This window comes from Gymnoscopelus braueri (genome assembly GCF_963280865.1).
Source record: "Gymnoscopelus braueri genome assembly, chromosome: 24".
NCBI lineage: Eukaryota > Metazoa > Chordata > Actinopteri > Myctophiformes > Myctophidae > Gymnoscopelus > Gymnoscopelus braueri.
Window position 1 is genome coordinate 26,286,367 of NC_137626.1, and position 10,855 is coordinate 26,297,221.

General features: G+C 40.1%; 1 protein-coding gene across 1 annotated transcript in view; it reads left to right on the forward strand.

Annotated features, from left to right (window-relative positions):
• The window catches only part of LOC308080820 (uncharacterized protein), an 8,130-nt gene extending 2,248 nt beyond the window's left edge, over positions 1-5,882 (forward strand). The window contains exons 2-6 of the mRNA XM_080422838.1: positions 2,525-2,851; positions 3,100-3,156; positions 3,363-3,482; positions 3,986-4,020; positions 4,166-5,882. Of these exons, the coding sequence (XP_080278964.1) occupies positions 2,525-2,851; positions 3,100-3,156; positions 3,363-3,482; positions 3,986-4,020; positions 4,166-4,540 (914 nt within the window). The 3' untranslated portion in view covers positions 4,541-5,882. The remainder of the gene's footprint in view (positions 1-2,524; positions 2,852-3,099; positions 3,157-3,362; positions 3,483-3,985; positions 4,021-4,165) is intronic.
• The last annotated feature ends 4,973 nt before the right edge of the window (positions 5,883-10,855 follow it).

Genomic DNA, 10,855 nt, shown 5'->3' on the forward strand with positions numbered 1-10,855 from the left:
ATAGAAAAGTAGGGAGACCATGTCCAACCACTGCAGATGTGCTAGTTATATTGTATTAACATACTTTACCATATGACATTGGTTAAAATAATATTCTATTCCTTAAAATAATTTCTGGATTGCAGCTTTAAGCTTCAATGAATATTGTGGAACAGCCAGGACTCAGGAGCAATTGATTGGATGACCTCAGTGACCTAGGGGCACAGTGAGGGCAAGGTATCAGTTATGATGAAGCCAGCTCATTTAGGTAATATTGTATTACATCAACAAATAAGCGTTAACATACTGTAAAGTTAGCTTTATGGAAAGTTCACCAGAAACAAATGTTGCCAGATACAGTATGTCTTTAAGACTAGAAATGCAGATTTTTGTTCATTTGACATGCGATTGTTTTATAGTGTGTGGGAGTTTGTTAATGGAAAATTTGCCGTTTATTTCATAGAAACAGCATAAATGGTAAAAGTAAGGCGTAGGAAAATGACCTTTTCAAAGCCTTGCATTATTACTCATTAGTTTCAAAAATATTTTTCCTTGCATTCTTCTGAGCTTGTTCGCATCCTGCTACCTTGTATCGATTAGCATGAAACCAAATGAAAAGCTGAAGTGAGATTAATTCCCTCACAGCGAGCTCTATAATATAGATCCTAGTTTTCTATAAAAAAATACATACTATTTCTTTAAATATATAATGTTTTTGGCATTTTATGTTTTATTTTTGACACGCAGTAATAATAATTAAGGGCCTCGGAGGTGGCTTTTACTCGATGACGCACTGGGTGCCCCTTCATATACATTTTTAAAAGCAAATGAAACAGATTAATGTTTGAGCTTTAAAATACTTATGATCCTTATTGCATTGATTATGTGTTTATTTCTACCCTGTGTTAGTAACTGCAGTGTAATACGCAGAACCTTTTCAAGTCTCAAAAAGGCGCACACATATCCATATTAGGCCTATTTCACATGTGCTGGGTAGAAAAAAATAATTAAGAACAAGAGACAATTCCACACACTGCTTTTATGTGTGATTTCAGTTTTATATAGCATTATTTCTTACAGTGAACACAGAAGAAGTGAGAGGATGTTTTCACTTCTCCTCGGTTAGTAACACTAACACACCCGTGTTTTACTTTACTACGTTGTCGCTACTTCTGAGTCTGTGATGTCTCCTTGCAAAATAATAAAAAATGTACTTTAAATTTATATATTGTAAATTATGAAAAAATTCAATTTTAGTAATTTGCAGTGATGAACCTCATCTTAGTTTTTTTTCTCCCCCCCGAGAAAAAATACAAATAAAAAGGTTTGAATAGAGCCGACCATTTCTTAATGCCATTGAGGTCATATTGCAGTTCTACAGAGACTGAAGCAATGGTTCTTAGTATGGTTCTCTACTGTGGTAGAGTCTATAAGTGTATTTTACTTGATACTATAAATATGTATAGTAAGGTATATGCTATAGGTGGGGTTGCAACTCATTTCCTGTGTAAGCCTCCGGCTCTTTCATGCAAATCATGTTCCCACTCTGTAGGAAGTCAAACGTCATATTAATGTGTGTAATTCCCTGTATGTCACCAACATACCACTTTCACTGATAATGAAGGGGAAAGTGATGCGTCTGGTCATATTTAATCACACTGTGGATTCATACTTGTGTTTCACACTCCTTCCTTCCTGTAACACTCCCAAATAATCTGCCTTAAGAAGTTAGCAAGCTTAATTTTCACTTTATAATATGAAGATATCCGGTTTGAGAGACTAGCAGTCATTACTAGAATCTAGAATTATTTTATTTTGTCAGGTACAGTATGTTTGCACATACCTGACAAAAACTGTACTGGCAAGTTCACACAGTAAGTTAAGGACAGAAACTATACATATTAGAGGCTATGAAGTGTATAGTTATGGATATGAGTATATAGTATAAATATGAATTATTGCACTTGCTGTATTATGTACACTATGCAAAGGAAATATTCGCACATCCACTTTGTTCAGATGCAGGTGCGTTGGACAGTGACTGACAACTGAAGCAATCATGAAAAAAGTATTTGATGAACAAAAATCCCGCAAACTGCTCTTGCTCAGAAAGCATCAGTTTTTATTCGAATTTACGTTTTGGTCCCTCTGGACCTTCATAAAAAAAAAACAAGAGTGTCTTTCACTAACACTCTTGATGAAGGTCCAGAGTGTGCAGGATTTTTGTTCATGTATTATCTACACAAAAGGCCAACAGTATTTTGGTAGTGCAGTACATCTGTGTGTGCATGTGTGCATGGCATGCGTGCAGAATGGGGGGAGAGAGAGAGAGAGAGAGAGAGAGAGAGAGAGAGAGAGAGAGAGAGAGGGGGGGGGGGTGTATTGTCATGGATGTCATTGTCATCATTTTCTCCATGCAGTTCAAGATCCTGACTATGATCCAGCATCTCAATATGAAACGCTACCATCCAATGTGAGATACAGTTACTATGCATACATACTCATTTACTTACTTTGTATGTTTGTTGATGTTTTTCCAATACAGGTCAAGATATTGATTGTATGCCGGACATTAAAGTACGTCGCAACACTATCTATAAAGTTTCACCAGGGAACCCACTGAGGATTAACTGTACTGTGGAGTTCTGCAACAAAACACCACCAGTGATGTCCTGGTACTACAGAGTTGAAAACGCATCATCAACCATCATTAATGACAGTACTGACATTCACATCAAGTGGGAGCGAGAGACAAATTCAAGAGGATACTTTTATCTGTATTTTGACAACATAATCAAAAGCAACTCCGGGCTATATCAGTGTCAAGGTGGAAGTTCTATGGTCAGTCACTGGATTCAAGTTTCTGTCTCTGGTAAGTATATCCATTTCCACACATCAGACTCTTATTTACATCTAAATTGTACTAGTCTGCCAAAGGACATTCCACTCTATATCACTATTGAATAGAATAGTATAGATAAATCAAAGCTATTATTGGTTTAATTTAGCAGGGGAAAATTCCCTGTGTTTACGTTTGTCTAAAGTCCTATCTATTAGACTGTTAAATCCTACAGACACAAGCCTTTCTGTGACAAAGCATCAATCTTTCATGTATTCCAGATAGTGATGAGGTGACCACTGTTACATTAAGGGACAACACATCAAGTGCAACAGAAGGTTCTCACATTTTCTTACAGTCCTATCACAGTCCTATACAGTACATCCCCTTGTTGCAATACAAGAGGGGTTATAAAATAATTGCATTTTGCATGGCTAACGTATACTTTGTTGTACAAAGTATAAACAAAGCTATAGTGTTTTCAGTACTTAGCTGAGTTTCAGGAAACACTGAATTGAATCCATTGTCTTTCTTCTCATCACAGAATTGGGTGTAGATTCGGATTCTATGGGCATAACGTGGCAGTATGTTTATCCCGCGGCTGGCCTGGGGCTTGTCATCATAGTGATAATTGTATCTGTCCTATCAATGCAACGTTGCAAAGGTAAGATGCTCCAAATCGTCTAAAGTCACATAAAGAGTCAGAACACACAGTTATCATTATCTGTCACACATTTGCTCCCTCAAGATATACAAGCATTAAGAAAGATCTGCAGACAAATCTGTGATCCACCTCCCAGCTCTTATTCATTACCTCCACCAAACGGTTTATATTTTAAGCCCCATCTGTTTGTTTGTCTGTGTCCAACATATCTAAAAAAGTCATGACCTGATGGCTATGACATTTGCTGTGCACATTCATGCTCCCAAGAGGAAGAAACCCTCTGATTTTGGTGTGACCTTTCCATCAGACCAAACTTTCAAATGAGCAAAAAGGAGATATTTTAGGCATTGGGTTTTCTGCACTCAATGTAGTGCATTGTTGATGGTTCCTTTCTAAATACACACAGTTAGACTTCATTCTGCATCTGCAGACATGATTGTGGATCTGAAAATGGTAACTGATTACTGTACACCTCATGACAATGTGTTTTGTCCATCATGCAGGGAAACAAATGAAAAAGGAACTAACTGAGAATCAGGTATCATAAAACATTTTTATATTTATATGACCTAACACCTCATTCAGTTTTCTGTTCCTTTAAACTAAAGCCTCCTCGTTCAGTTTTGTGCCTTTAAACATAGATTTGTTTTTGGTGTGATCCGTTTTCTTTTGTATGTTTACAGTACATGTCCATACCCATGTCCCATCAGCCACCACCTCAACCCAGAATCCAACCTCACCCAAATCTCACTCCCCATGAGTCCTTGCCCAGCAGAGACCCTGCATATACCTATGACAACGCCCTGCTTCGACGAGCTTCCCAGCCGCAGACAACATCCATGGAGACGGCCATCATTCACTCAACAGCGTCAGCGGACCATGACCACATCTACAGCAACAGGAAACAGGCACAGCGAGGGAAGAAGACAAGAGGAAATGATGAAGAGGACAGCTCTCTACTGTACGCCGCGCTGAATCACCAGATCCCAGGTGCATGTGTGCGGCCCCCAAGGCCTACAGAGGAGACTTCAGAGTATGCAGCAATACGCGTGGGTTAATTTAGGCTTTATCGTATCACCACGTCACTCACCAAAAAGAGGATTTCCAACTGAAAGAATTTGTGACGTGGTTTTCAGTTGGAAATCCTAACTTCCTCTACACAGAATTTCAAACGTAATGTTAGTAAAACTTGAAGTTACCTTTGACATTTCAGAGTTTTCTCTTTGGGCCGTATTTGTACTGTTGAAGTGCTTGTGGGGAATCCTGTGTGGTTTCTTTCGATGATAAGCTGTGGATGATAATGTATGACATCAGTAATCAATTCAATTCGACCAGATGTTGCCCTCACCGCCAAGCAAGAAAGGAATAACTTTTTTAATGGGAAGAAACCTCGGGCAGAACCAGGCGCTAGGGTGTGCGGCCATCGGCCTTGAATGTATCAATTAACACCCAATGCTGTTATACAGACGTTATTACTTATTGTGACATTTGTTTTGTTAAATATATTTTACAGCAGTTTGTGACTTTGTGACACCTACTGTAGGGGATGAGGAATGAGATGAGACATGAAGTCAAGACTATTAAGGTCAGTAGAGTGCAAATCTCTGCCAGGAGGCATGAAGTTAGATCATGTGATGACAATGCTTTGGGGTTGAGTGCGAGTATGAAACGGTACAGGGCAATGGGCGGAAGGGATATAATAAAGGATACTAATTACATTATCACGGTACAACCAGCGTAGACAGGCTATAGGGAGACACATTGTACAACAGTGAACACATCTAAAAGTATGTGGTATGTTGTCATCACTAGGATAAACAGACACCCACTCGCTCACCAAACGCAATGAGACTCTTGCGTTTGGAGACTCACAGAAATGTATTTGTTTTAAACAAATTAATTCAGGATGGATGCCATCCGTTTATACTTGCATTGCTATCTCCAACTATCTTAGATTTCGAAAACGAATATTATGTATATGTAACACTGATTCTGTCAATTTGTGCAATCAACAATATTGTTTGTGCTTTATCCATAATTGTTTGATCACTGTGTTATGAATTGAATGTGTTTCTATTGATGACCACTTGATTATTTCTTCCAGTAAATGAGTCTGCTTGAGCAGGCTTCACTTAAAACCCCCCTGCGGTTCACATGTACTACATACATTTCTTATGTGTATGTTTTCACACCAGGATGAATCTGGGAGAGTTCTGCACTGCAAAAACCAAAACCCACTTGTTCCACTTCCTGTATGAAACTCATATCATTGTACTGTAGAAATGTGTCTGTGCGTGTGCACACGTTGTACTGTACCTGTGACTTCTCACAAGGATTGAGCGTTGCTGTTTTTTTTTTTATGTGACCTGCTCCATACGTCAAATAAAAGCATAATTGTTTTGCAAACGTGTTTGGAAGTGGAAGTGGAACTCAGGGCAGTGTGTAAAGGTGCACAAACCAAAAAGCCAGTGCTTTGCTCCTATGTAGCCTACAGTATGGCCTACTTTGGCATTTCCAATCACAGTGGTGCAGTCGTTACATCCAGCAGTACAGGCGTGACGTTTACCACAAGGTTTCTCACCTTGTTTTGTACTGACTGTGAAGTCAGGAATCCATATTTAGAAGCAAAACAAATTAATAAAAACTATGCTTCCGTTTAAGTACACATTTTATGAACTAGGCACCCAATTCACACCTGGTATTACAACAATAGTACAGATTCAGATTAGTAGGCCTGTGCTTCCTGTTTTGGTCTAATTAATCCACACAGGAAGATAAGGCAGGCAGTTAGAACCCGCACAGCCGTGCATGAGGAGGGTCACACTGCCAAATTATTAAATCTGTATTTGAGTTTTTAGCCATTTTTTCTCAATTTAGACAGGACATAGTACAGGAACCCAGAGTAAGGGGACATTCAGGTGTGTGTGTGTGTGTGTGTGTGTGTGTGTGTGTGTGTGTGTGTGTGTGTGTGTGTGTGTGTGTGTGTGTGTGTGTGTGTGTGTGTGTGTGTATGTGAGAGGGGGTATGTCTGATTTTGTGTGTGTAGCAGGTAGACAGGCAGGGGGGAGCTTGTTATCGTTCTTCTTCCTGGCCTGCTCATTCATAAACGTGATTGTCTGGGAAAATAGCTATTACGCAGGCTGCAACCAGTGGCGTTGTGGTTGCCAGTGGCCTTTTCCAAGTGGCAGCATCTGAAACAGTCTGTGGTTGGGATGGCTAGGGTCTTTGACATACTGGATGGAGGGAAGCTCACTTCACTAAACTTGACCGCTATAGGACAGAGTTGTGCATAGCCATGCAGTCGTGGGTGTAGAGGGAATAGAGTAGGGGACTCAGTCAGAACACAGCCCTGGGCCCCTGGGGGGCTCCTGGGTTGAGGGTCAGTGAGGCAGAGGTGTTGGAAGCCCATCCTCACTACCTGCTGTTGCTCCAACAGAAAGTCTAGGATCTTGCTGCACATGTTGGAGTTGACAGTTTAGACCTAGGTACCTGAGCTTGGTGTCGAGTCTGGAGGGTGTTGAACGCTGAGCTGTAATCAATAACTCACATATGTGTGTTCTGCTCATTCAACACAGGTCTCCAGCCAGAGGTCTAGGGTCAAGGCACTAACCGTATTGACACAATTGGACCTTTATATTTTGAATGGTAGAAAGGCAGAGAGAGCTAAGCACACAGCATAGCCTTCTGGAAGCACAGAGAAAAGGCGCAGGTGGGATTTCAATCCCAGGTCGACACATGTAGCCTACAGCAATGTGTTTTTCAGCTTGTACAAGATCGATGGGAATGGTTGTTTCTGACTGATCTCTAAGACACCATGAATGAGAAAGTATTTGGGGGGGGGGGGGGGGGGTCATGCCTATGTTCCCTCAGCCCTATGTTCCCTCAATACCTAAAAATTTGTTTTCATCCAAATTAGGTCCCTCAGCCCTATGTCCCCCCATCCAAAATTAGACCCCATGTTCCCTCAGCTCTATGTTCCCCCATCCCAGCTCTATGTTCCCCCATCCCAAATTAGACCCTATGTTCCCTCAGCTCTATGTTCCCCCATCCAAAATTAGACCCTATGTTCCCTCAGCTCTATGTTCCCCCATCACAAATTAGACCCTATGTTCCTCAGCCATATGTTCCCTCGGCCCTATGTTCCTTCAGGATCACATATGGCCCTTTGATTGATTGATTGATATCTTTATTGATCAACCATCATGTGCTGCTGACCAAACAGGACCTATATGGGACTAGATCAGATGGCTGTTTGGCACAGACAGACAGACAGACAGACGGGTACACAGAAGCAGGAAACTCTGTTTGTTGTTTTAGTTCCTCTGAAGGCCAGCTCTTTCCCGTTTCACACCCTTCTAACAGAAAAACAACAATCTCTCAGTCTGAGTGAAACTACCTCATCACCAGGAGAAAAAAACTCTTGAGAGCACATTCCTTTTACTTGTGTGAGGACTGAGGAGTCGCTCTAATAGCGCACATTAAAAAGCATTTCAGAATAGAGGAAAACATATCATCGTTGTCGGGCTGAAACCTCTCATCTCCATATTCTGACTTTCTGTGTTTTTTCGTAAATTAACGCCCTACTTGATCATACTACAGCGTCACACAAAAGTATCAAAAGTAGCAGCTCTGCAAACTCGAACACGGCGCAAAGCGACCCGTTTTGAGCTTGTAGATCTGCTACTTTTGATATTTTTTTATTTGAATCCTGAAAAGTAACAGTTTTGGACGTATGAGGTTTCCACCCGACAGAGACAATATACATACAACCTATTAATCAAGCTCACAATGCGTCACGTTTGCAAAGCGGTGTGGGCTTGTATATCTGCTAAAATGTTCGCCTATACTGTACGACATGCAGAGAATATGGATGTTATAGGATTCATGTGGATTGTGGATGTGCTTAAGTTGTCAGCTCAATGACTAGGGTGCTACATTAATGTAAAAGCATGCAGTAAATCAACTGATTCCATTGGGGAAGGTGGAGTCAAGTGGGTGAAAACAGGAAGTGGATGTACAGTGCCTCGTCGTGGCACGCAACATACACAGAGTAGGGTGGTCTGTGTGGGTGGGATGTGGTAAACTACTACACTGCAGTAGGTTACCACTACTACAAAATCGTACTACACTGTTCATTTAACTCTACAAATGTAACTAATGGACCCTCTCATTTGTACACTTTCCGAGTTATAAATTGATAAATTAACACAGTGTAAGATTTGACAGTGTAAGTTACCGCGCACGCACGCACACACACACACACACACACACACACACACACACACACACACACACACACACACACACACACACACACACACACACACACACACACACACACACACACACACACACACACACACACACACACACACACACACACACACACACACACACACACACACCTTGGAGAACATTTCAGAAAAATAAGTCGTGCATTACAGGAATTCACACATAAAAGCACGTCTGTGGTATGAGGGAGGGAGACATTATGTATGCATGAATGGTGATAGTTTCAGATGTGTTTTGAGTTTCCGGACTTTTAATCTACCTCTTGTTGTCCTTCACCAAGGCGCTGGAAAAGAAAGGTGTTTTCCTAAAGGGGGAGATTTCTAGCTAAACTTAGCACAGTTTAAATGCACCACCATGTACTGTATGATGTGTCAGTATGTGTTGATTTGGAAAGTTACATTCTGTAAGTTTGTCTGTATTGTCTCGGACAGGATGCAAGACGCAAACATGTTAACATTGTGTAAATATGAACTGAGCCATTCCCCAAAACAAAAGAACCACAGCTTTAATTGGTGCAACAACAGTGTTGTATAGGCTGGTGGTATACCACAGTAGGATATATACTGCCATCTAGTGGAAACACTCAGCCTCATTCAAAAGGTGCCTACTAGCCTGCTGTTATCACAAACTCAGTAAAATATTCTTAAATCATGGGTTGGAATTTTCTCATCAGCATCATATGGTTTCATCTCATCAAGAAATATAATACAAAATGACACAAATAATCACCTCCTTTCCAAATTAAGGTATCCTCCCAGTATCCTGCAGTGAATACTTGCTACACAGTAAAATCCTCAGAGATAATTCATCCATTTGTAACTCCGAGAGTGTACAAATGTACACTCAGTGACTCAGACCAGGTCAAACTTGTTCACTATCAGAGTTAAATTAAGATTTTACTGTGTAGTAAATATGTGACTATATGTTAAAGAAGGGCAGGGAATTGAACCTCTATCCCTGGAAATATTAATTGTTTTAAGTTGTTTCTTTTTGTAAGTATTTGCTTGATTTAGACAGGACAGTGTAGAGACTGAGGGCAGAGATAAGGACAAGCAACACAGGTCCACCTGGAATCAAACCAGGGACTTTGTGTTTATGTGGCTGACTTGGCAAGCCAATCAACCGATGGTGCGCACCCCATGACACAGACACACCCACTGTTATTTATGATAATAATAATATAAAAGGACCAAATCAAAACACTCTTTGAGACTTTAGCAGGTTTCCGCCAGATAAGTGTCAGACAAAGGTGGCATTTTCATTATTAGTTTAAATATTTGCTTTTATAACATTAATAATATAATCATTTAAATAAATGTGTGGCTACTCCCTGCTCCAAGGGACAAAGGAACTTTTCCTTTTCACTTTCCTGTCATTGAGACTGTTCCACAGGCTTTTGTCAAGGTCAAAAAATATGTTTAGTATTTGGAGAGCAGGTTTCCTAGGCTACATTCAGAAAAATTCCAAAATATTATTTGTCTCTTTTGGCAAACCCCCCCCCCAAAAAAACAAAAACAAATGACTATTTATTGTATAGTCATAATTTGAATGACCATGTTATTACATCATGTTTTCCATATATTGTTAATTAATTACTGATAATAAAATACATAAATAGTTTTTAGTGTGTTAATCCTTTCATTGTTTTTAAAGGAACCTTCATGACATTTACATATCGTTGCTGTCGGGCAGAAACCATTTTTACACTTTTGCATTTCTTTCCATAAATCAGTGCTATTGAACACCCTTTACGTCTGTGTGTTGGTAAAAGAAATATTGAACCAATGAAAAGTATTAGAAAGCGCTTCTGACAAAACCAGCTAACTCCATTGGATCCTCAAACTTTCTGCTAAACCAGCTAACTCCACCAGTGGAGTTTGCTGGTTTTGCTGACTCCAGGCTACACCCCCTTTTGACCTCCAACCTCACTGTGAGCATGGAGGTCCATTCAGCTGTTCTTATCAATGATGAACAAAACCTCTTAACTCCACTTTTTGTTTATTTTTTTCATTTCCTGAAAAATGAACATAGCTGGTTTCTGCAGAGATATGACAAAATGCCTCAGATTTTTTACTTGCGTA